The 26,310-nt window shown below is 45.9% G+C and overlaps 2 protein-coding genes across 2 annotated transcripts in view; one reads left to right on the top strand and one right to left on the bottom strand.

Annotated features, from left to right (window-relative positions):
* Positions 1–4,125: 4,125 nt before the first annotated feature.
* Positions 4,126–16,695, top strand: OPALIN (oligodendrocytic myelin paranodal and inner loop protein). The gene is made up of 6 exons (XM_010974376.3): positions 4,126–4,503; positions 7,928–7,963; positions 10,851–10,886; positions 11,950–12,069; positions 13,418–13,474; positions 14,966–16,695. The coding sequence occupies exons 1-6, from the start codon at positions 4,501–4,503 to the stop codon at positions 15,152–15,154; spliced, it is 441 nt and encodes a 146-aa protein (XP_010972678.1). The 5' UTR covers positions 4,126–4,500; the 3' UTR covers positions 15,155–16,695.
* Positions 16,696–20,540: 3,845 nt separating this feature from the next.
* The window catches only part of DNTT (DNA nucleotidylexotransferase), a 30,342-nt gene continuing 24,572 nt past the window's right edge, over positions 20,541–26,310 (bottom strand). Inside the window, exons 10-11 of the mRNA XM_010974374.3 lie at positions 22,811–22,894; positions 20,541–20,964 (exon numbers count right to left, since the gene is read on the bottom strand). Coding sequence (XP_010972676.3) covers positions 20,878–20,964; positions 22,811–22,894 — 171 coding nt within the window. The 3' untranslated portion in view covers positions 20,541–20,877. The remainder of the gene's footprint in view (positions 20,965–22,810; positions 22,895–26,310) is intronic.

Here is a 26,310-nt window from a genome sequence, read left to right as displayed (position 1 = left end):
TGTAAAATCTTGTTAACTAGCAAGTCACACCGGGGTTTGCCCTTGATCCGGTCCATTTGATAAGTCTCCAATAATTCGTGGCATTGTTACTGTTCAATGTGTGAACAAACGTTCCCTTGGCTTTAGCAGATGTTTTTCAAGTCTCTATTGCAGACTGAACTTCTGAAAAGTAATCCCAAATGCCTAAAAGTTTTCTTTTAAAAAAAGAAAAACCATTTGGAGCATTATCTATAAATATATTGTAATTTTTATTTTGCGTGATTTTACATTTCACGAAACGTCACTTTCGAAGAGGAAACAGAGAAGCTAACGTATGTCTAGAAAGAGTTGTTTCATTAAAGGATGTGAATTTATTAATGTGTCCTGGGCTTGTATTACTAGTTCAGACAAGATCGGTGTTCTTGGTCATCATTCTCTCCAAGACCACAAGACCTTGGGGAGGAGATAAAAAGGGACCTTCTCTGTGGCCTTCTACTCTCTGGTGAGTACCCAGTGCCTGGCTCCGAAACAGAGCTCCCTATTGGACCCAGAAAGACATGAGATAGGCTCAAGAGGGCTTCAGAATTGGCCCCTTTCTTGGACCCAAACAGGCTGGAATCTGACAACGTAAACATTGTGGAGATGGATACTACCATGGGCAGTACCAGATATGGTAGGCATCCTCCGTTTGTCCCTCAGCAACTCCTTCCACTTGTCTCCACCTGGTTTTGAGCCTGAGGACATTATGTGGCATCTAAACAGAAGGTCATGGCTCCTATAAGAGGGGTCTCTCTCTCTGGGCTCAGGCAGCCACTCCTTCCACTGACCCCTTCAGGCTTAGGGGGGTAATGACACTACCCGTCTAACCCTGTGACTGCATTATCCCCCAAGGGGAACCTGTATCAGTAGTCCTTTTAATAAGCCCTCCTTAAATATAGCTAGTTGCCTATATCACTTATTTCCTGTGGGGGCCCTGGCTGCTACAGTGTCATTTCTAATCAAGGAGAGTCTTTTGAGGTTGACCAGATAAAGAGACTTCAGGGTGTGTTTGGAGTTTTGTGGATCATTATCAGGGAAGGGTAATATGGGACCATGTTTCTAAAACCACTCAGTCTTAATGCAAAATGATTTAACACATGGAACTGTTTTGTACTATAGCATCAAAGTTTTGTGATTTTTGCAATCACCAGTACCTGAAGCATGAGCCCCAGTGGTGCAAGGGTATGAGTGCTGGATGTGTCAGTCAGGACAGAGTAGCTCATGCTGCAACAACAAAAAACAACCGTCACGTGTCAGGGGCTTTGGATAAGAAAGACTTAGTTCTTGTTCGTACTACTTGTTCATGTCTGGTATCTGGCAGACTCCACCACCCCCCTCAACCCCCATACCATCCTCAGTCAGGACTGGGCTGATGGAGCAGCTGCTACCTGGAGCATGGCCGATTTCTGTGGCAGATCACACACTGGCTTTTACAACCGCCCAGGAGAGACACATCACTTCTACTCGCATGTCATTGGCCAAAGCAGCTCCTTTGGCTACTTTCCATTTTAAGAATGAAGTGAGCTAGAAATATCTGGTGGGTCCCACTAATGACTCTCACATGGGACATTCAGGGATCCGGAAATAACCAGAATCCTTCTGTTGGTTTTCACATTTTACTTCATCCCTACTTCCTTACTGACATTTCAATAGAGATTTTTGAAAACCAGAATAAGGCCACCTATTATCTAGAATAGACGAGCTTTTTGAACTGGCCAGAATTGTTGCCTGGCAAACCATCAGTGTGACTGGGCTGGTACAAATTTTAATACAGATTATCAGAGACTCTCAGGGTTGGCAATTCTAACTGCTCACCCACTAAAGGCATTCTTTCTACAGTTCCTAAGGAGCTAATTCTTAGGTCTAATAGTTCCAGAGGGGGAGAGCCCACTCACTTCACCCACCACACTCACTTCACCCACCCCCTCTTCTTCAGGTGATGGTGCCAAGTTCCCTTTGCAGAACCACCTCCTCGCACATTGGAGGAATCCTTGTTGGGTAGACTGTCAGTGAGGTCCAGGTCCTCCTTGGGCACATGACCCAAACCCAACCAATCAGATCCTCTTCCTGAGACTGGAGTCCTGATCTAGGGGCAAAAGGGCTGAGATACTTCGGAGTTCAATTTACCGGGGAGGATGCCCTGAGAGCACTGGCTAGGAGTCCTTGCTGCTGAAGCCTCAGGAACAACCTAGCTCTGCCCTCCCAGAGCCTGGGTCCCTGCCATCTCTTCGCTCTGAGGGTGATGCTACACCCAACCGACAAATTCCCCTGCTTCTTAAATTCCAAAGAGTCTGTTTTGACGCTTATCACCCCAGAACCACGACTGAGCCAGACACTTAGGCCAGCGCACCCCTCGATTGGAGGTCTTAGCAGTTCTTCAAAAGGAGTAATGTGTCCATTGGAAGGAGGGTTGGTGACCAGTGGATGCCGAGCAAACAAAAAGAGTCAAAAAGAGCCTTGGTGGCCTTGGCCATCCACAGACAGCCTAGCCAGAGGGGGCTGGGGCCATCAGGCTGGAGTTCCTTGCTCCAGCTCTCTGGTCCAGGTGTGATTCTGTGCTCACCAAGCAAAGTTAGAAGCATAATTTGTACCAGTTGTGCTGATTTAAATGGTCCAGCCATTGTCGACTATGTTATCCCCCTTCATAGACTGAGACTGAGGCTGAAAGAAGTTACTTCATTTGCCTGAGGCCACACAAGGTCCAGAAGGGCAGCCAGTGCTTTACACAGAGGTCTCTCTGAACCATGTCTCTCCGACATCGAGGCACTGGTAGATTCAGTTTAAGCATCACTGTGGAGTCTTGAGGACTGGAAGCCCCGTGAGGCGGAGACCACGCTGGTCTTGTTCAGTATAGCAACCCCGTGCCTGGATCCCCACACTGCATTTTCCAGGATCACCTGCCTAACAGATGCTGCCTCCATCCCCTGTCAGTCAAGCCCCAAACCCAGGAGTCAGCGTCATCATGCACTTTCCCTCCCCTTCTCTCCCCTCCCTGACCCACATTTTTTTTTCTATCATCAAGTCTCACTGCCTCTACCTCCACAATAAGCCACAAACCCATTCACTGCCTTCCATTGCTACTGCCCCATCCCAGGGAAGCCAGCTCACCAGTCTGCAGGTGAACATTCATGTCCCCTGTAATCCAGGCTATACAGAGAAGCCGAATAATCTTCATCAGCATCAGTTCGATCATGCCCCTCTCCCACTCAAAAACCCCTGCAAGTCTTTCCATTGCTCTAAGACGGAAATCTTCCCGTGCTCACATCACCGGACCCCTGACTCACTCTGTCTTTAACCACTTCCAGGTTCCTCCCCGGTTTATGTTGCTATGGGCACGCTGGCCTCCTTCTGGTCCCAGCACGCCAAGCATGCTTCAGCCCCAGGACTTTGCATTTGCTGTTCCCTCTGCCTGGGACCCTCTTCTCATCTTTCACGTGCATCCTAAATGTCATCTCTCTGAGACAGCTAAAGCAACTGCCTCCCAGTCACTCCAGTCACCCTCCCCTTGCACCCCACTTGTCCTCCAGCGTGATTTTTGCTTGTTCTGATTGTTGTCCATCTGCCCTCGCTGGAACATACATACTCTAAGAGTTGGGGCCTCATTTGCCCTCATCCCTGTACCCAGAATAATACTTGGCATTTAGAAGGTGTTAAAAAGATTTGTTGAGTAAGTGAATGAATGCACTCATTGAAAGGACCAAATTATTGGTTTTAACCGTGTTGTTTTATTGACATGAGACTCCAACTCCTTCACCGTTTTAAAGAAGCAAACTCCTCACGGAGAACTCATGAGAAAGATAAGGCAGCCCACATCAGTGGCTTCCTCCAGCTCCACGAGGCTCCTGCTCAAAACGTGAGAACAGAGAGGGGGTAAGGCTGAACTCACCACCAGGCAGCTCACTGGCCGGGGACTAGGGTGTGTGTTCACTGTGGCTGCTGCAGCCATGCCTCACAGAGCGGGCTCCAGCGCCAGCCCCCAGGCACCCCCTGCACTGACGCTGGTGATGTGTTGACTCCATCGTTGCTGGGACAGTGGTCAACGCCGCTGCCTGGCAGCTGGGATGGAGTGACCGCCTCACTCAGCCTGTGTAACCCATTGTTTCTAAAGAGTTGCTGGCTGCAGAAGCTGCCAAGCTCTCGGGCCAGCTGTGGGTTCTTCACTGGAATGAAAGTGTAACCAAGGAAGGGGCTTGAAAAAGTGAAAAGGACAGAAAATGAAGGCAAAGAGAGTGGATGACCCAGGCCTTCCACGATGGCCGTGAAGTAGGGGACCGTCTCCCCCGAGGGATGGGCCGAGGACTTGGCGACTCCCCTGACCATAAATGGCTTGGCCAGGGCTCTCTTGGAGCCACCTCTTGCCCTGTCACCCTTGCTGTCCCAGCTGAATGTTCCCGCAAATGCAAGACACAAACCAGTAACACCAGCAAGAGAGGAGCTTGCCAGGGGCAGTAGCTGGAGAAGATTCTTGGGAGGTGGTCGGAAATGGTGAGTGAGAGCCAGCGTCTTTTCTCTGCCTAACCTTCATTTCTCTCTTTCAAAAACAATTCTGAGGCTTTTAAAGCTCATATCTCCTGATTCAAGTATAATTGTACCCTCAGTGCAAAGAAGTCAAGGGGCTTGGTTTTTAACTATTATGTGCAAAATACTAACCATTAAAAAAATTCTCACCTGACATTTGCTGATCCTATCTTATATTTTAATATTCAAGTTTTCTTTTTAAAACCCCACTTACAAGAGTACAAAATAGATGTTTCAGCTAAATTCGTTTCCCGGCTGGACCAGTGGGTCCAATCATTTTTTTCAGTCTGCCTTCTGCTAAGTGCTCAGCAACAGAGATGTTTATAAGCTGCATCGGAAACTGTCCACCTTTCTTACTGACTTGTGATCCATGTTTGGCTGTGACTCAATCAAATGAAGTTTGCTAAGTTAGAAGGGGCTACTTCATATGAAACTGTACTACAGCTTCTGTGATTCCTTTATTAAAGAGATCATTAAAAGGAGCTGAATTCAGGCTTTGGAGTTAGGAAGCTCTGTGACCTAACCCAGCATCTATCACTTGCCAGCTGGGGACCTTGAGAAACCTGTCTTGGTCTCAGTCTGCTCACCCCGACGTAGGGATGGGAGTGCTCCTCTTATGGTCAGGTTATGTGTGCAGTGTCTGATGCACGGCGTGCCCGCGATAACAGTGGTAGTCATCCCACCTCTCCCTCCTCCCCATCACAAAGAGCAGAGTCATAATGAGTGACGCTCAGCCACTGAGACCCTAATGTGCCTTCAGGACCGGTATGTAGATACCACACAGTGCTCAGACTAGCGATGTGTGTCTTGTACCAAATTCCAGTACCTTGAGTGTTGCTAATCCAGGTCGGCAATTCCACCCAACAAGAACTTCCCAGTGCCTTCCTTCTGCGTCCCTCTGGCCAGGCCTTGAAGAATACAACACTCCGTGATCCCTGCACACCCAGAGTATTCCTCGTTTGGAAAGAGCTGCCACAAATGTTATTTCCATTGGGTTTATCCCGTGAGTTGGGCAGGGCAAGTTAATAGTATCCCCATTTTGAGGGTGGAAAAACTGTGTCTGGAAGAATAGATTTGTTGTGAGGAAATGGAGACCAGAGAGTTTGCCAGGCCGCACAGCTGCTAAGTGGCTGAGTCTGGATGTGAATCCAGATCAGGGGACGCCAAGCCCAGGACTGCCTCACTCCACCCAGCTGCCTCTCTGAAGGACACTGCATCAGATTCTCCTCCACCTGCATTTACGTGATGTTTTTCTCTCCATGAGAGCACTGTAGTGTGTTTCTACAAAATATGAACGTCTTTCTGAAACTGGCCAACATCTTCGTCATCCAAATGTTGATAAACAGCACGTGCAATGGCCCACTTGTTGCTGCTCCTCCCTTCTGCTGTGCCCCCAAAGGAAGCTTTGTCTTGGGCCTGTTGACATCAGTACCCTTACTCACTGATGAGATAAGGCTCCGGGCAGCTGCGTCTGATGCAGTGACCGTCCAGTGCCCCAGCAGCCTCTGTGGGCTTGCTTGGTGTTAGCATGAAGGGCAGTGGTTAGGCCCCTTGAGCAAGAAGACCCTGACCTAAGGTTGCCTGGATGTCCCTCTTGCTCTAATACTGTCCTGGAAGAAGATAGTGAGCTGTGATCCTGGGGGCTCTGATTATTCTGCAGGTACTGTCGGATTCCTGAGGAAGCTTGTAGAGTGGTGGAAAGATACTGTTACCAGAAGACCTGGGTTCTGGTGACAGCTAACTAGTTGTATGCACTTAGGAAATGCGTTCAAATTCTTGAACTGATTTTCTTCTCTATAAAAAGTGAGGGTCCCCTCTGTTGCTAAGAGACTGCTAACAGTCACCACTGAAGCATGCTGGCTGGCTGGGGTCATTTTAATTGCAAGACATTATGTCTGGGGCAGGGATAATGAAAATTGTACATTGTAGGTGCTTAAAATTTTTTTTCAGTTCACAAAAGAGTTTCTCATTCATTAACCCCTCTGAATTCCAACCCTCTAGAAAGCTAGCGATAATAGGTGTTTCATCAATTTTGCATTTATTGTGACTATCTCCTCTAGAACCATCTTTCAGGCTGGATTTGAGTCGTATGGACCAGTCAGCCTGTTTTAAGAGATAAGTTCTAACATTTATCCATGATAAATTTCTGAAGAGTCCTTGGGCCTCTGTTTCCTCTTCTGTAAACTGAGAGTTTTCAGGTTGACGACCTTTGAGGAACCTCAGGTCTGAAATACTATGATTCTTTTGGATTCTGTAATCCTCCCCAATCTCCCCATTGTTGGATAGCACTTAATTTAAAAACCTAGCAAACACATTGCTTCTAGAATGACAGGAGGCTTCAGGAAGATCGGGGGCTGGAGTTTGAGCCAAGCCGTGGGGGACCAGGGAGGCTGGGGCTGAGTGAGGGCACAGCCAGGGGACACCCATCAGAGATGGCTGGACACAAGGGGTGGGGTGGGGCCCAGGAAGTAGAAACAAGACCACTTCAGCCCCCTGAATGAGAGGCAGGAAGTGTGACCAGCTGATCTGGAGCAGAGGTCACCCATTTTTCCCATCCTGGCAGGGAACATACTGGGTAAAGAGCAGCCTAGACAAACTAGCATCCAGGAGCTCAAGCCGGACGGACAGAAGATGTGGACAGGGAGGGGGAAGGGGACACCAGAGGCTCTGGGCAGGGCCGGACCCGGGCCAGTGGGTGCCTGGGCAGGCGACCAAGTTGGTGGCCCATTGAGCCCATAATCTTTAACTGTTGACCTAGATTTGAGGAAGAGGAGAGGCTGGGTGCTGAGTGAGGGGAGGGGACAGAGGGCTAGCCTCTCCTCTGTCATCCTGACCAGCTCAGCTCCAGCCCGGAACCCCTGGCCTGGACTCAGCAAAAACAGAAGCCTGTCTTTCTCAGGTTCTTCTCCCGGGGTGGGGTGGTTTGAGGAGCAGGTGTTCTTGTTGGAACATAGCCCCTGGGGGGTCCTACCTCCCACCCCAAGCAGAAGGTCCATTACTTCTAAATTCACACATTCCTTCCCTGAAAGAAGTTCCAGGGGAAAAAACCCCCAAATTTTAGCACTCTGCTGAATTTCCAGTAATATTTTTTGCCTGGCTTTGGAGTCAGGACCCTTCAGGCAATAGCTTCACTGGCTGGTCCCTTACCCTGGCCCTGGGTGAGGACCTGGGTTGGGAGAGAGGGCAAGGCAGCCTTGATGCTAAGGGAGGAAGTCATGACCTCAGGCTCTGATGCTCCCCCACCCTCTTTGGGGCCAAGATTGGGAGGGGAGACTGGGGCTGATGGAGGCTGCGGGGTGAGTAAATTCTCCTGGAATCCGCCAGGGTCAGGGATGTTTGGTGGAGCAGTCTGACCATTCCCGGAGCTTTAATGTTTCCATCTCTCTTCCAGAGTTTTTTACTGAACTTCACGCTGCCGGTCAACACGGTGAGTACAGCAATGCCCATTCACCAGGCAAGTCGGCAAAGAAAGATGGACACAGAGGTTACACTGTGCCTTCACAGCGCTGTCAGGCATAGCTCACACATGACATACACCAGTCTCAAAGGCTCTGAAGAGTCGGAGGACTGCTGAGAGAAATGTTCTCAACTATAAAAATTACACACATTTTGAAAAGGAAAATAGAAAAAAAACCCACCTAAATTCCCATCAGCAGAAAACATTGGGGTCATTCCTTCCAGTCCTGACTCTACATGAATTTTGACCTTTGCTGTCTTTGTACCATGGCTTTCCATGGTACATCTACAATTGTAGATGATAAATGTTTTCCCTCAGCCTTTATAGCCATAACTGACGATGGTCACATGGCATTTCTCCAAGTGAATTATTTCTTTAAGGGGTTAATCACGATTAGGAATGATTTTGTGATAAGCATAGGTATAGATAAATCCTTGTCTGCACTTAACTTGATTTCCTTAGCATATAGTCTAGCAGGGGAATTATTGGGTCAACAAGAATGAGCACTTTATGGCTCGAGACTATGATATTTAGCTGCAAGTCAAAACGGAGATTTTCAGTTGGTGATGGTGGGCAATTTCAGTCCAGAATTGATCCTCCATCTTCTGTTCTCACGTTGTGTAGAGATAACACTTGTGCCAGGGTTGCTTTTGGACCAGAAATGCTGCTATGATGGAACTGGGCATTTTCTTGGCCCAGTTTTTCAGTAGTTTTTGGCTGTGCCAAATTTTTATGAAAAGTCATATGATTATTCAGAGAGAATAAACTGAATCTGCCTGGAAAGAGGACTCCTAAGTGCGTGTTCATGTTTACTGTAACCTGGGGCATCGTTCTGGACAGCCCCAGAAACGTAGAAGCTCATGACTCACTGCCGGCCTCGCAGTGCCCACCACTGGCCGCCTTGGACGTCGGTCCCCAGACCCTCCTGGTGTGGCCCTGCTTTCTGAACCTTCCTGACTTACTCTGCTCCCTGCTTTAGCTTCTGCCTGTTGTCTGCAGACAAATTCCCCTCTTTCTCTTCTTACCTGTCAAAACCATTTAATATGGCAACTGCTGGAACTTTCCCCCGCTGCTTGAAGCCAGCAGGTCTGTGGAGACCTCAGGTTCTGTCTGATGCTGGCTTGGCCCAACCTATGAAAGTAACTCAGAGAAGCAAGCAGCTGCTGCTTGGGGCGATGGGGCAAGTGGGGTGAGAAGGAGGCCTTCTGATGCTGGTCATCACCCTTTGGAGCACCTTCTCGGTTAACAGCCTGTTTCTCTGAGAACTGCCCCTCCTCCCATGGAACCTATGGAGATCAACGACCACCCCAGTCTGCCTGGAACTGTCTGGTTTTAGCACTGAATGCCCTACAACCTGGGCAACTTCTCTGAAAAACCAGGACGGTTGGCCACCCTACCTGGCAGTTACGTTCTGATCACATAACCCTTCCCTTCTGGTGCGGCTGGATGACGGGGAATGCCAGTGCCCTGGGAAGTGGGGACAAGGTGGATACCCAGCTCATCAGAGCCTCCCTGCAGGGAGCTGGGAACAGGGCCACATGTGCAAGTCAGTCTCTGCTGGGCCACACTGAGCTGTCAAGTATAAAAACCGGGTTGGGATACTGCATGTGGTCACCCAGGGCACTGTAGCACAACGGTTAAGGACTTGAACCCTGGAGCCAGACCACTCAGTGTCTGCCACTTAGGGCTGTGTGACCTCAAGCAAATGACTTCACTTCTCTGGGCCGCACTCTCCTCATCTGTAAAATGGGGATTATTATGGTTCTGTTTCACTGGCTGTTGTGAAGAATAAATAAGCCGATACAGGTAAAGTACTTGAAAAGCCAGATTCCCACTGCTCATAAGTTCCACCTTCAAGGTAATTCATTATGGCAGCGGTGGGGGGGGGGGTGGCAAAGCCAGCCCAAGTGAATTTCTGTAAACTGCAGCCAACATATTTCACCTGAAACAGTATCCAACTCTTCACATCACGCTGAGAAATAGAACACTTCAGGCAAATGCAGCATTAAGGTAATGTGGCGATGGGGTGGAATTGTGTTTAGGTAAAACTGTAACCATTTAAGTACCAAGTGTCAGTGCCTGGTTAGCAAATCCCTCCTTTGATGGGAGCTCTCTGGGAAAGATGCCTGGGTTTAGAATACAAACATCTAAGTTCAGGTTAGATTTACGGTTATCTGTGAGCAGTGAGGAGTGTGGGTCCTGGGCTCTCACGGCTTGGGATGGAATGGTGATCTCTCCATTCACAGGTTAGTTGCTAACCTGGAACTCTGTGCCCTGACATTTATTGATCCAGATAAGACTCACCTTAAATATCTCATAAATGGGTAAAGTCCCATGCCCCGCCTTGAGTGTCAGTGTAACGTATTCGTTCGACGTGGAATTATCCCAAGAGTGTGGGTGATTCACAACTTCAGATACCTGCTGAAGCCATTTGCTTCACTGCATGTTTGAAAACAAGTAAAACCTCCTTCAAGAGCCTGGCTTCCACTGGTATTTGCATTTTTCCCCCTTCTAGCAATGGGGACAAGCCAGCCCAAAGTGTGCTGGGAAGGGGCATAGGGGACGGGAGACAGCCTTTCTGAGTTATGAAACGCGTTGTGGCAAATCCACAGGGTGAATAACGAAGAGCTCACTCGAATTTCTGATTTCTCTCTTCTTGTAACCAAACTTCTTCCCTTCTTACCTGGGAAGCAATCAAGGAAGTTTCTGTTTGGCAGTGGTTGTCACCTGTTGTTTTTAATAGAAAGTTTAGTAAAGGGACGAACTTTTGGCGTTACAGCCTAACCTTTGACAGACTGTCTCTTGTGAGTTCTACAGATTTTTGTTTTCTTAAGATGTGTTTTCTTTTCCCACACAGACTCCCTCCCCAGTTGTTACCAGTGGGAAAAGAGCAGTAAGTACATCACTTAAATTCTGGACCCTTGGTTCTGTCATTTAGAGGATGGGGAGACTGCATTTGTTTTGAGGATTAAATTTGGATATGTGAACTGTCACCAAGCACAGAATCTGACTCAATTATTATTCTTATCACCAAGTCAGTTCAAAAGGGAGGGAGAACATGCAGAATCGCAGATGATTTCACAACGTGTTGAACAAGAGAAGCTAGACACAAAAGAGCGCATACTTTCTATGTGCATCTAGATGATGCTGAAAACCAAAGTCATCTATGGGGTGGATTTCAGGAGTGTGGTTACACATGCAGTGACTGGAAGGGAGCCCAGGAGGGCTGGTAATGTTCTGTTTCTTCATCTGGGTGCTGGTCACATGGGTGGGTTCATCATGTGAAAAGCCATCAAACTATATATTTATAATTTATATACTTTTATGCATGTATGTTAGTCTTTAATAAAATCACTGCCCTCCCCCAAAAGCGAAGAAGCCAGTATTATATGACAGTTGCACATTTATAGGGACTCTGAAGACCATCTCTGGTATTTCCAAATAATCAGCAAACCTAAAACTTTATGAGGCTGCAAGCATGGCTGTTTCCACAAATGATCAAAGCAAAATGGAAATTTGAAAATTAATTGGCTCATGCATTTAGTGTAAATAAAGTTAAAAATTCATATCAAAGTGGTGTGGGCTATACTAAAATCTTTTACTTTTGCTAATATGAATAGATGAAACTGGTACCAAATTATTGCTTTGAATTGTATCTCAGCTATTCCTGTGCTGATGAGACATTTGTATTTCTGTTCCGAGGAATGGCCTGTTCATATCTTTGTCCAGTTTTCTACTGAATTATCATCTTTTTCCAATTGATTTAAATTGTGTAAATTAAATTCCATGAAAATGAGTCATTTATCATGCACATTGCAAACATTTTTTCACAGTATTTTATTACCCTTTTGATTTTGTGTACGACACAGAGTCCATGCAGGGTTCTGTTTTCTTTTATTTTTAATTGATTAAACTCTTCCTTTTTCTGGGAGAAGCTGACTGTTTTCTCCACGCAGGACTGTGGGCGCTCTCTCGGATTAGCAGCAGGCATCCCGTCCCTGGTGGCCACAGCCCTGCTGGTGGCCTTGCTGTTTACTCTGATTCACCGACGAAGAAGCAGCCATGAGTCCACCGAGGTGATTAGCAGCAGCTTCTGTGGGTCTGGACGTGTTGGCAGGAATCAGTACTCAGTGAACTAACTGGCTTCGGGCAGAGGGTGTCAGGACCAGTGTCTGTTTCCTGAGACGTTCCTGCACCTCAGTTTCTGTCTCAGACTCATGACATTACCCTCTAGGCAGAGCTCTTTTGTCACACAACACTCGGGTCACTTGAGGATGGTATTTGGGGTCACAAAAAGCAGCAGCGGAGAGGGACTTTTGTTGCTTTGACAAACACGTCTGTGCAGCAAGTATGTTTTCTAACCTTGAGAAACAAAGGGCACGAGCTTCACAAAGAGGATGGAGGTAATCTGAGGAAAGCCAGGAGACAAACAGACATGGAGGTGTGTCGTGGGGATACATACATCCAGGAGTTTGTGACTGTTTAGCTTTGCCCTTTTCACATCTGAACACCCAGCAGTCACAAGGGAACCTGCTGACCCCACCTCTTCCAAATACCAAGTTGTTCTGGAAACCAGGCTCAGAATTCAAAGGCCATCCTGACCAATATCCAGCCAGGTTCCATGGCTGTGATTCAGCTGTGCTATGTGGACTCTGGGTTCCAATTCCACCCTCTATTTACAAGCATTCCTGGTTGGCCTCATGCTGGTAAGCGTTAATGGGAAGCAGAAAACCTAGGTTCCAACCCTGGCTCTGCCACTCACTGATTTATATGATCCTGGGCATGTGACTTAACATTTCCTGTACCTGGGTTAGTTCAACTCTGAAATACAAGCCATTAAAAACTACCCAACTGACTTCAAGAGGTAAGCAGAGTTGTAAAGATGGAATGAGATCATGGGTAAAAGATGTATCGAAGAGCTGTAAACTTTAAACATACTAAGAAGTATTGTGGTTGGTCGTGGTATTATTTATTGACTTAATAGTTTCTCAACCTTCAAGGCACTTTAAAATCATCTTGGAGGCTACAAAATACCACCCACTAAAACCCGTTAAATCAGAAACTCTAGGTGATAGCGCTGTGGCATTGGTATTTTTTTTTTAAACCCAACATTTTATTATGGATAGTTTTAAATATATACTAAAGTAGAGAATAATATAACAGATTGTTTCACCTCCTTTCCCACACCCTTCTCTACACTGTCAACCTGTATTGTTTTTGGAGTAACTCACAGTGGTGTCTTTTTTGGGGGAGCGGGGTGTTATTATCTGCTTGTTTATTTTGTTTTGTTTTTAAAGCTCTCTGGTGATTCTAATGTGTAACCAAGTTTAAGAACCACTGATTTTAATCATGATCATGAGCAAATGCTGTAACGTTTCATTTCTTCTTCTTTCTGATTTGATTTTATTTTTTTAACCAACTTAGGAAAGTGAGAGGCCTTGTGAAATTTCAGAAATCTTTGACAATCCCAGGATAGTGGAGGTAAGAACTCTTGGTTATAATCACTACACATCATTCACACAGTCCCCAAGCTAAGGTTCTTAAAGGAGAAGCACAGGTGGACGAGAGAGGGTGGTGAAACTCAAGCACAGAGGAGGTTCTCATTATATTTTTATTGGCTGGACAGGAGTTCAAGGGTGATTTGATATTAGAAAATCAATTTAACATCACTTATTTCACTGACAAAAGAAAAACATCATGTGACAATCTCAAAAGGAGAAGAGAATTAAAAAAAATTAAACAGCCATTTGTGATGTGAACACTCAGCAAACGAAAAATTTAATGGGAACTCTCTTAACTTGAAGGAAGACATCTTTTTAAAAAGATACAGCAAATATCATACCTAAAGGTAAAGTGTTAATTGATTCTCTTTAGGATTAGAAACAAGCAAGAATGCTCATTATTACCGCTTGTATTCAGCAGTGTACTTTCGGTGCTAGTCAGTGCCATAGGATAAGAAGTAGCTGTTAACTCAGCGGGAGGGAGCCCTTTCACAATGTATATGATTATCAAGGTCACACCGCACTGTTTAACTATCTTACAATTTTATTTGTCATTTATATCTCAATAAAGGTGAAAAGAAAAAGAAATAGAAAGTATAAGACTGGGAAAAAACAAACAAAACTGTAATTATTTGCAGACATGATTGTCTACATAATAAAGCCAAATTACAGATACATTTTTAGACTTAACAAGATATTTTTAACAAGATTCTATACTGGATATAGAATCAATATACAAAAGTAATTTGCATTTCTGAAAAATCAATAATAATTTGAAAAAATAATTAAAAAAAGCATTTTGCAGTGGCAATAAAAATATGTAGAATACTGAAGAGTCAATGTAACAAAAACATATAACCCCTTTACGGAGAGTAATAAAACTTTAGTAAAAGATATTAAGTAAGAATGAAATAATGGAAGTTTATGTACAACACTCCTGGATAGGAAGACTCGAGAGCATACAGATGTCAAACAACCTCAAATTCATCTTTGTAAGGAATGTAGCTCCAGTATAAACCCCAACAGGTTTTTTTTTTTCATGGAACTTAATACAGTGCTTCTAAAATCTACATGGAAGAGGATAGAAAAAATTTAAATACCAATGAACAGATAGGACAAATAGACAACAAATAGGAAGATGGTAGATTTAAATCCAACCATATAGCAGATTAAAAGTAAAAAGACAGAAGAGACGCCATGCTAACATTAAACAAAAGAGAGTTGAGCGGCCCCCAAGCCCTCCCAGGGCAGCAAGCTCGTGCAGTCACAGGTCTCTCCTCACTTGCTTTCTGTCTCTCAGGGATCCCGCCCTTCTTTGCCTGATGCCCAATGTCTTGAAAGCTATTGTTTCAAATATTTTGTCTGGTGTTTGGTTGTCTCAGAGGGAGGGTAAATCTGGTTGCTGTTTCTCCAACTTGGCCAGAAGCACAAGTTTTTGCTGTATTTTTTCTAAACTTATTTGTTTTCTTAGAATCCCAGGGGGTCACCCACACATGGAAAGAATGTGATGGGAGCAGACGCAGCCCGCATCTTCGTGAAGACCGAATCGGGAGGCGAGGAGCCCATGCGTGACCCTTACCATCCTGCTGTAGAGATGGAGAGAAGAAGGGGACTGTGGTGGCTTATTCCCAGGCTGAGCCTGGAGCCGGACCAGAGCTAAACACACAGTGGTTTGGAGTGAGGAGAGATGCTAAGCTCCTTCCAGACCAACCCAAATTGATTTGCAGATCTGGACTTTTCTCTTTAGGAGGCAGATCTGATAAGGCTCATTCCAACTCTCAGATCGGTGGTTTAATAAGCAGTGAAGTCACTGTGCATCCAAAAGGAGCCCTTGGATCCTGTTCCTGACCCCAGTGGGAATTTGCTTTTCTTTGCTATTTGGGAAAAGGGGTTTGACTTCTCAGTGTCTTGCCTCCTCATTTTTTTTCACATCCATTTTCTCAAAAAAGCCATCAGACCTGGCTTCCATGGGAGGGTTGGCCAAGGCTAGCATGGTGCAAGTTGGGATATAAATGAAACTTAAATGTGTGAGGAAAAGCAGTTTCTTATTTCTGAACAGCTCAGGGTAGAAATCACATGGGGCCACACGTTCCCTGAGCACAGAGGCAGCGCGTGGCTGGGTCACTCATCCCTCCCACGTGTGATCAGAGGATATGTAAGGAAAACAGTTCTACAGTGGCCTCTGTGTGTGTGTGTGTGTGTGTGTGTGTGTGTGTGTGTTTGTTTGTGTGTTGAGGGTAAACAGGTTGGAGGGAAGGCAGAGGTTGGTTCAAAAGATGATTAGAAATAGGGCTGTACCCATTTTGTGGGAGTGGAGAGAAGGGCCCAAGTCCTTGGACTGTCACCGGGAGAAGCTCATTAGCAGGAAGAGAAGTCAAGCGGACTCTGAGTGGATGAACACAGAACCAAAGGGCAATGTGACTGTCGTCTCAGGGAAGCCCCAGCTGGCTCACCATCGCTCCTGTTAGGAGGCTCCTGGGAGTGCTGGATCCCCTATGCTGTCCACCACTGCGAGCACACCGGTCTCCTGGTGGGAGAACCCGGGTCCAGGGCATCTTGGGGTCCACCCACCAGCTCCATGCATCGCGTTGATCTGCTGTGGAAACACTCCTTTCTGACAAAAGACCCCTGATTTCTCAGAAACACACCCTCTCTTCTTCAGATAACCAAGGGCAGGTTCTACAGACCCAACCACTGCCGCACGCCAAAAGTGCTTTTCAAATCTCCTTGTGAAACTTTTGTGCCGAGTGCCCGGATCCAGTCACCTTAGCAAGCAGATTGGGCCGTTTTCAAGCAGACACGCCCAGGGCTCCAGGAGCTTGTACTGCTGTTGCCCACTGGGAAGGACCTTGGATTTGCTGAGAACAGGACTGTGGCCTTGGCCTGGGCACTCAGGTGCAAACAGTGGGGCAGATCATGGGGCCTCAGCTCTGTCTGTGCAAAACGGAGACAGCTGTTCTCAGCCTCTTACCCTTAAGGCTGTTGTGAATCTGAGCGGAAATGCACAAGTGAATAAGCCTTGTGGTCTGTAAAGTAAGATGTGACTTGTATTTTGGATCATATATCTTAATTCTACTTACAATCCATTGCTTGGAATCTTTGTTTTACATGACTACTACTAAACTAGCAAGGTTCAGTACTTCTGTCATCTTTTTCTGCACAAGAACTTATTTTGGAATAAAGTGAACAGTAAAACGGTCATTCTCGTGGACCTACAACATGTCTGTGGTTTCTCTTTGCCTGTATTAAAGTGTGTGACATGAGTGGTAATCAAGGTTATCCCGGGGGTATTCCTGGTGCTGGCGCTTTCTCAGCTGGGCTGATGATGGAGATGCTCAGTCCTTCACGGAGGGCAGCCTACATTGTGAGGAAACACTGAGACTGGAAGTCAGAAGCCCTGGTTCCCCAGCCTAGGGCCAGTCCTAGCTTTGGGAGGACCTTGGACCAGTCATGTAATTAATAGGGACAGAAGGCATATCAGCGTATCAGTGGCTGCTGGGGCTGGTGGGGTGAGGAAGGGTGGGCGGGAGCGATTACCAACGCCACAAAGAACCCTCGGAGGTAATATGTTCTCTATCTTGATTGTGGTGATGGCCGCAGGGGTACATTACACACCGACACGTCAAATTGTACACTTTAGGTACACAACTTAGGGTAGGTCAATTTTACCTCAATTAAGCTGCTTTTTAAAAAAATGACATCCATATAAAGCCACAATCTCTTGTTCTTCATTCAGCATTTTTCCAGGAGAACAAGAGGATATGGGAGTGTGGTTGGTGGCCTGGAAGGACAAATACAGTTATTCTCTGGAGAACTTGGAACTAGACAAAAACAGATTCATGTCCTCAGTGCCCAAAAGGTGGAAAGAAATCCACTCTTAAGAGCTTTCAGTGTTGGCCTGACCTGAAGACCTGAAAAGCTTCCAATGCCACATGCACTGCAAAAGCATTTTACCCCAAAGAAAGACAGGGCGAGTAACCCAAACTGGGGGCAAAATTAGGATTACTTTAAACAGAGGTTTAGGAAGATCTGAATTCCCTGAAGTAGTATGCAAATTGTATGTGTATAATCACTACTCTGGGGGGAGATTCCTTAATTCCCTTCAGATTCTCAAAGGGATTTGTGACACCCCTCTGAACAGTTTTAAATATAAACGGTTACAGTTGAAGGTTAGTGAAAAAGATGTCAAATTAAACCTTTCTTAAGCACCTTTTTGCCACACTTTTAATACAAACTGATTTGAAATTAGTAATGGTTGTGCCTTGTTAGTTTAAGAATTCTATTTCTATAGAAAAAAGAAAATGGAGTGAAAAAAAGTAACCTTTCCTATATAGATGCCTGTTTTCATGAAAATCCTGGAGGTTATTTGTTAAGAATACTTAATAGGAATTACAGGTAAGAAGCTTGAGTGTGAGTTTTGCTGTGTTTCACATTAGATGCATCATGTTGGAAAATCATTCAGCCCCAAGGAAGATCCTGCCTATTATCATTACTATATTATTATTAATTATTATTATTATTATTATTATTATTATTATATCATCATCATTAATTTTGCAGCAAGAAGGTAGAGATGGTACAGGTTACTATAACCTCACCTCTTTCTGCCTCGTGCTTCCCGGGTTAGGAAAGGCTGAAACACCGTACAATTTTTCAGACTTGTTTCTTGTGAAAATACTGTCCCCTACATACCAGGGACATGTAGGATGCAAAATGCATTGCAGGCCACCGTGCTCTTCAAATCCAAGTGCGCTACAGTGAGGGTCATGAAGCTTCTCCCTTGTTTCCAGCTTCAGTTATCAAGCTGGATTTCTTTAAAGAACAGTATGTTTCTGGATTTACAGCGCCAGCCCGTATGAGATGACTGATTTATCTTCTTAATTCATATGCCTGCCTTTCTGTGAAGCAGTCTCCAGGTGCCTGAACTACGGCCAGATTATATGAAAAAGACTAATCCCTATTATATTAATAGCACGCATTTTAGGTTTCAAAGAACTTTCCATTTGTTATTTTGTTTAATTTTTACAACAAACCCTGGAGGTAATGTGGTGTGGGTGTTACTTCTGCCCATTTCACAGATGAGAAAACTGGGGCTCTGCAAGGTACATCCTGGAGAATGTAAATTGCTTTGAGGGATGATTTAAGTTTGCAGGAAAGAGGAGTTAAGGATAATGAGTTTAATTCATAATTGAGGAGGGTTTCTGTACTATTATGGTTCTTTTATATACATGCTGGAGGGATGGATTTTAAATACTCACAGTCATGTGAATTAATTGATAAAAACTGCATTCAAAACAGATAAGAGTGACCCCCACTATGGCTCCCATATAAAGAAATATCAGTGACTACCAAAAAGTCCCCTTAAAGTAGCCCTTGACATCCAAGAAACTTCAGAGTCATGGGGTCTTGGGCTCCAGTCACTCTTAGCAGCTGGTGTGGCTGGTGTAGCTGGTGCTGGGCAAGTCCAGACAGGCCCAGGTCTGGGAGTCCAAGAGCCAGGACACTGGTCCTAATCTTCACCACCTTCTATTCTGGCTTCAGGGGCTTTGTATGTACTGGTGTCAAGCACTGCAAGTGAAATAATGACTGTACTTAAACAACACCTCCCCCACGGTAATCACTGCCTTGTTCTTTGATCCTTCCCAATCCAAAGGATCCCAGCTCAAGCATTTTGCCGCATTATCTCTTCTTATCCTCCACCAAATGAAAAAGGAGGAACCATTATCATCTTGATTTCACAAAAGAAGAAATTGAGGCTCAGAGAGGTTAGGTAACTTGTCCAAGGTCACACAGCTAGTAATTAGGGGCGGTTGGCCTGTGTGCATATTTTCTGCTGAATCAACAAAAGCTCTGGCATTAACTGTGTGGCTTTGAGCAGGCCAGTGCCTCTTTTCTAGACCTTGGCTTGTTACCTGCAGAACAAGAAGAGTGGACTAGAGGGTTTCCAAGGCCCCGCTCAATATACTTGGGCTTCTTTCTTGATTTGCCTCTGTTGTTAGTACTTGCGCCGACGGTTCCTTTTATATGCCACCAGAGGGCGCTCTGCTCCCAAAGCAGGAGGCACTGGGGAAGGCAGAGTCCCTAATTAATAGTCACCACCCTAATTATTAATTGATGGGGTTTGCTAGCTCTCGTGTCTCTGCTGTCATCATGAGAAGGACAGGGCTGGTCCCAGGAGGAGGACGAGGGACATGAAGAGCAGAGCCCAGCCTAGCTCAGCCAAATACCCAGCCGGTGTGCAGATCTGTGCTGTTTTAAGTCATTGAGTTTGGGGATGGTTCGTCATGCTGAATTTTTGGCAATACTGATACACGCCCCACCCCCAGGTTCAAACACCAAGAAAGGAAGGAGGCTCCTTTCTGTACCCAGGATGGGGGATCCAGCTTCTTTCTCTACGGTGGTCCTGCGTCTCCCAATCTCCTCTTCCCTGGGGGGCTGGAAGCTAAAGGCAAGGATCATCGTGAGGCCTCCCAGCTCTCCAGCGGACTGAGGACACAGAAGCAGCTGGAACAACCGGCCTTTCGGGTCCCTTCAAGCATAGAGTTGCTGCCTTCCTGGAGGAGGCAGGAGGTCCAAACAGGTCTGCAGACTGGGAGTTCTAAAGGCTGCCTCCACCAGGGAGGCCTCCCTTCCCTTGCGTGCCCTCAGATGAAGAGGGCAAGAAAGATGGTCCCCCTGAGAGAGACTGGGCCACTGAGCACCAGAGAGAGACTCCGGGGTGGTGGTTTAGCTACCTTCTGAGTGGGAAGGGATGGGAATACATCCCATACGCGGCCTTGTGCCGGGACACCTAGGGACACAACTCCAGGTGATGGGGGAGCAGCAGGCTTTGACCTGAGCTGAGAGTCAAGAGTCAGCCCCACCTCCTCCAAAACTCCAGGAGGGACCTACAACCCTCTGTGGAATCTGATCTTCTAATTAAACCTGTCTCACCTCTCAAGGTAAATTTTAAACTCTTTATTCTTTCCTTTTGTTACACTTTTGTTTAAGAATATTTTTAAATATTTGAGTGAAAAAAAAAGACTCCACCATCTTGTTTCCTCTTGTTTTTACTGGAAATACACAGTGATTCAGCTACACTGTGGGCAAAGTGGGCTTTGACGAGCTGCCCCAGAAACGAGCCACCAACTACAACACTGTTACTATGGACAATGCGTTGTGAATTCTGAGCAACAGTCCTACAAATGGCCCATCAGAGCACAGCCTTTGCTGGGTGGTGCCTGATCATGTTTCCAAAACTATTTATTTCTAGAAGCACTCTACATTTCAGTAAGAATTAAAGAACCTCGAACATTCCTAAGACATCTTTCACTGTAATATGAAGCGTAATTTATCTAACCTGAAAAAAAAACAAAACAGAAAAAAAAGCCGACAACATTTCTCCTAGGCATTTCTTTCCCATGGTTCAATGTAATCCAATCCCAGATGTGCGAAAATTTCTTCTTCACTCTCTGCTTTGAGAAATATCCTCTGAAAACATAACAAGACATATGTGAATTCAGATATTTTTGTCATGTGTCTCGGTGCTGACATAGTGAAAATGTAAAACTCTTGTCAGAACAAATTATTGTCAAAAACATAACCCCCTGTTTCTGAGGATAAAGTCATCTTAACTGACTTCTGTAATTTTTATATTTTCCCACTCCAAAATATTTAATAAATTAAGGTAAAATTATGACGGCCTTAAATTTTCAGCTAAAGGCATTGGGTATTTTTTCCTATGGGTCTATCATTCTTAACCACAGTTGTTCATTAGAACTACCTGAAGGAACTTTTAAAACACACTGAAAACTGAGCTACACCCCAGTTCCAAGAAATCAGAATCTCAGGAGAGGGCTTGTCCTGGGAAAGGCTCTGGGAAAGTCTCACGCGCAGCCCCCACAGGCAGTGAGGAGTGGCGCTGACAGGACACTTGTATATGCTGTATCTCCTCTGGCCTTCCACCCCTGCCTCGCCCCCACCAGGCTCCCAACCCGTGATGTGATCTCTTTTAGACCAAGCATCATCTCTCCTCCAGCCCTTCTCGGCTATAGCGCGGCGTTGGGCATGTAGGAGGCACTCACATTGAACTACTTGTTATGTGTCAATTTGTAAGTCTTCCTACATCGTGTTACATGAAGCTGCCTCTGTTCACCCGCTCGACAACTGAGGCTTTCCTGCCAGCATCCACGGCCCTCTCTACTGACAGCAGCACCTTCGTTTTTCTTTGGGAAGCCACCCTTCCCTACTCTCAGTCTCTGAGGGTCAGGTTGGGCTAATCCCACCTCCAAGGAGGGGCACACAACCTGAGCCTGGCCAATTAAAGCCATGGTAAAGGGTTCAGAGATGGGCACGTGGCCCAGGCCTGGTCAATGAGCAGCAACTGGGGCTCTTGCTGGATCTATTAGGAAAGAGGCTTTTCTCTGTTGGGGTGGCTAAGCTGGAAGGATGGGACTCACGGGGAAGCCCCACCTGAGAATGACACTAACACTGAGGGAACCCTGCATGAGGACCTGGATACAGCCGTATCTGAAGTCCATGTTACCCCAGATGCTACAGTATTTAAGTCAAATTCTTTTTTTTTTTTTTTGCCACTGCCACTTTGTATTGGGTTTCTGACACTTGTGAGACAGCTCTATCTAAATACACCTTATTTAGACTATAAGCTCCTAAAGGGTAAAACCATTATTTCTAGTTATTTTGTGTCTTATTCCTTGTCAGAGTCTAGTTTAGTGTCCTTGACCACTGTAAGAAGAGTCGATCTTGGCACTGGTGGATTTGACAGTTGAGTATTTAAGTCTTCCTAATTCATACAGTAATTTATCATTTTGCTGAGGCAGCACCTGGCTCGTGACCACTGCAGGGCCAGCACGACAAATGAGTCTCAGCTGTTGAGTGAGCCCAGCTGGCTGTTCATTCACATCTCAGGGCAGCTCTGCTGCTTTCCGTCTTGCAGGTGACTCACATTAATGACCTCTGTGGTCACTCAAACTGCTACTTCTCACTGCATTTGAGAGGTACTTGAGTGATATTTGTGATTTGGGGGCATCCTTGGAATTACTCATTGCAGACACCAAGGATATACCAAACTCTGGACTGGTTCTGGAGGCCCAGCTAGCACATCGTCTTTGAGCCCAGAGCGTGTGAGCTGCATTCTGGGCCCAGTGGGGGCTGTGCTCCCACCAGGATCTTTCCGGCTGCCCTCAACTGTGATCCTTGGGGACAGGGCCCTCAGGGCAGAGGAAACTGAACCTGGTCACTAAAATCAGGGAAAGTGCTCAGGGAGCCAGCCTTGGGGATGAGGACCGAGTAACCCATCGCGGGGAGACAGCTCTACCTTGGTCTTGTCATACAAAGCGTGGTTATCCAGTATCATCTTCCGCTCGTGTGTGGCATAGCGCCGGAGGTCTCTCTCAAACTGCTGGATGAGAGATAATCAGAATAAATTACTATCAAGTCTAGAATGTCTCCAGCATTATGTGTTAGAGATATTCAGATCCCTATAATGAAATATCTATCTATCTCCACTAAACATTCTCCAAGCGGTTTTCTCCCCTAGGGCAACAGCCTACCGGGACGAAACTCCACACTCACAGGCACACACTAGACTGTAAGCTCCGTGAAAACAGGAACCTGATTTGTTTTGTTCATAACTATATTCCTTCCTCAAAGAGTGCCTGGGACATGGAAGATGTACAGTAAGTGTTTGCTGAATGAATAAATGGATATCTTGAAGGTTGTGTTCAGAATAATGACTGGCCCAGAGTAAATGCTGGATAAATCATAGTTCGTTGTTGTTTTTTTTTTTTTTAATTTGAAATATCACTATTGTAAAAGAGGATGAGGAGTCAGGAGACCCAGATTTCAGCCTGAATTTTGTCCCTGTCTGGCTGTGTATCTCTTGGTAAGTCACCTAGCCTCTCTAAATCTTGGCTGGTCAAACAGGGGAGTAGAAGAAGTGCATGACTAAGGTCCCCTTTGGCTGTAACATCCTCTCATATGAGATTCTGTAAAACTGGTGGTATGAGTGACCTGCTCCTGAGTAGCACCTCCTATGATCAGGGTGGGCTCTGGGGCTCCGGGGAGCAAAACCTGAAGCCTTAGAGGACAAGAAATCCTTAGAAAAGGAGGATAATGAGTGAAATTGTCACTGGGGTTAATCTTCCTGAGAGGAGCACAGATCTGGAAATGTGGTCCTTTCCCTGTGGGTTTAGGGAGCAAGCGTGGGATCGTCACGCCCTCTAGTGGCGAGTATAGGAAAGCTGGCAGAGACTGGGAACTGGGTGTGTGAGAAGACAGACTTTTCAGCCCGAAGTCCTTTATAAGGTGGTGGAGGGGGAGCCAGGGCTGGAGAAGAATCGGGGTGAAGCAGATTTGGGGTGCAGTAGCTGCTGCTCTGTGAAAGTATGGGAATGTTGCTTAGCACATGGCCTCCTCCGCAGCCCTGGACCACTCGCCTCCTGTCTCCCCAGCATTTAGAGCAATGGCTGCTTACACCGGGCAAGGAGGAGGCTGGAGAGGGTCGGGTAATGGTGCAGTGAGAGGCCACCCTTGGCTCCCCAGTTCTGTGTGACAAGAAGTCTATTCCTGGACTCCTCTGCTAAAACCTCAGGGGCATTTCCCATAGACTGTTAGGAGTTATAATGAGGTCTTGCATTTGAAGAGTAATCATATTTACTCAACCAATATCTATTGAGCACCTACTACATGCCAGGCATGTTCTGGGTGCTTGGGATAAAACAGAGAACAAAAACAATGGTGTCTTCCCTGGTGGTGCTTGGATTCAAGCAGGGGACACGGACAAGACCCAGTAACAGAATAAGTCAGTTATAAGTTAAAAGGTAATGCTGTGTACAGGACAGAGCTCATTAGAAAAGGGAGGATTTGAGCAAGGACTTGCCCCAGGAGAAGGAGTTAGCCAAGTGGACTCGGGGGAACAGCCAGAATGGAGGCCTTAGGGAGGGATGAGGCTGGCTGGTTTAGGGAGTGAGCAATCGGAGAGGAGTTTGGGAGACAAGGAGGTGGGAAGATCGCACAGGGCCTCGTGGCCACTGGAAGACCTTCCACATTTCTTCTGAGTTGTATGGGGAGCCCCTGCCAGGTTTTGAGCAGGGGAGTGACCTGATCTGACTTATGTTATGACAGGATCACTTGGCTGTAGCAGGCAAGGGCAGAAGCAGGGAGACCAGTTAGAACAGCCATGGCCATAATCCAGGCAATAATATCCTACTTAACGTCTATGGAGAGCTTACCCTGTGCTAAGCACTGGGTTGATTTATTGTTTTATATTAATTTCTGATTTGTTCTATTATTGCTTGTCCTTAACAGCCTCTAAAAGAGTCTAATATTACCTCTAAAAGAACAGTATTGAGTACATAATTAGACTCAAAATTGTGCTAAAATGAAGGCACTCTTTCATTTCATCCTTATTACAATCCTGTGAGGTTGGTTGCTTTTATTAGCATCATTTTTCAGATGAAGAAAGGAGGCCCAGAGAGCCTAAGTAATTTATCCAAGGCCACAGAGCCAAAAATAGAGCTAGGATGCAAACTCCTGAATCCCAAAGCTCAGTCTCTGACTTCTGCTTTACAACCTTTTTAGTTTCTCTCAACAATGCTCTTGAGATAAGTAGGGCAAGAATGCTGTCTTGTTTTAGATAAAGAAAGCTGAATATTGATCAGGGGCAGTGGTACTACAGTCTGGCTGTATCATTGGTCATAACCGACTTCAGAGGTTGGCCCAGGGCTGCTGCGTACAGTTGTGCAGGTTGTGCACTGCAAAATTCTAGAGGGTGCCATTCACTTGTGTAAGTCTTTGTAAGTATGCATGTTTCTTATGACTATTTTCTGGAAAATGGCAGTAAGGTATCTTAAGGAAGAGATGCTTCTAAAGTTGGTGAAAAGAGGCCATTTGGTCTCGAAAGAGGCTGGGTTAGCCTAAGCACCTGGCCACAATTGTCCGTGTATTTCCAGAGGGGAGAGTGTGCCTCCTCTCAGCATCTGACACAAACATGGACAATACTCTTGAAGGAAAAAGCGGAAAGAGTCACGCTGACAAACAGCAGATCTGCTTTGAAGAAACATGATTCAGGAGAAAACAGAAGCTTCTTTTGTCTTTTTAACTAATGAACTCTGTACTCAGTTCAGAAACTGCACCATACCTGAATGCTTCTAGAAAAACCTCAGTTTACTGTGTCCCTGTGAATGTCTCCTGCTCAGGAAATCTTTAGCGCACAAAGATCCTAAGGAAGCTTTGTCAGCTCCAAAGTTCAGACAGCCTGGTAAGTTAATGACCCCAAGCTGAGGTGAGATTAATAGGTAACTTGAATTGGCTTGAGAACATTTCCCAGGCCCTGAAATCTTTGGGTAAACAGGTGAAACTGCATTTCTCACCTACAAAATTTTAGACTAGACCTAGTCCTGGTCACCCACCAACATGTATTCACTTGGGGACAAAACATGTCACATTCAGTGGTCACATAACAAGGGGGATGGAAAGATAGTAGCACACGTAGCTACCATTTGCAGGGCCCTTGCCACTTTTAAACGCACGTGTGTCTTTTAACCAGATGGCAACCTTAGGACGTGGGCGCCCCTATTATCCACAATACAGCTGGGGCAACTAGGGCTTGAAGAGGTTATCATTTGTTTAAAGTTAGAGTTGTGGCTGAAAGTGGCAGGGCTGAGTGCCCTGTCAGTGCCCCGCAGAACCGACAGCGGCCATTTCTGAGAACTCTGAGAAGCGAGACTAAAATGTGCTTAGAAACAAAATGGACAAAGAGCAACCATTCCTGCCAGTGATTCCCGACCAGCACGACTTTATGAAAGAATTTTGGAA

Source organism: Camelus dromedarius, chromosome 8 (assembly GCF_036321535.1).
Source record: "Camelus dromedarius isolate mCamDro1 chromosome 8, mCamDro1.pat, whole genome shotgun sequence".
NCBI classification, from domain to species: domain Eukaryota; kingdom Metazoa; phylum Chordata; class Mammalia; order Artiodactyla; family Camelidae; genus Camelus; species Camelus dromedarius.
The sequence above is the reverse complement of the archived record's forward strand: the minus strand, read 5'-3'. Positions and strand labels throughout refer to the sequence as shown.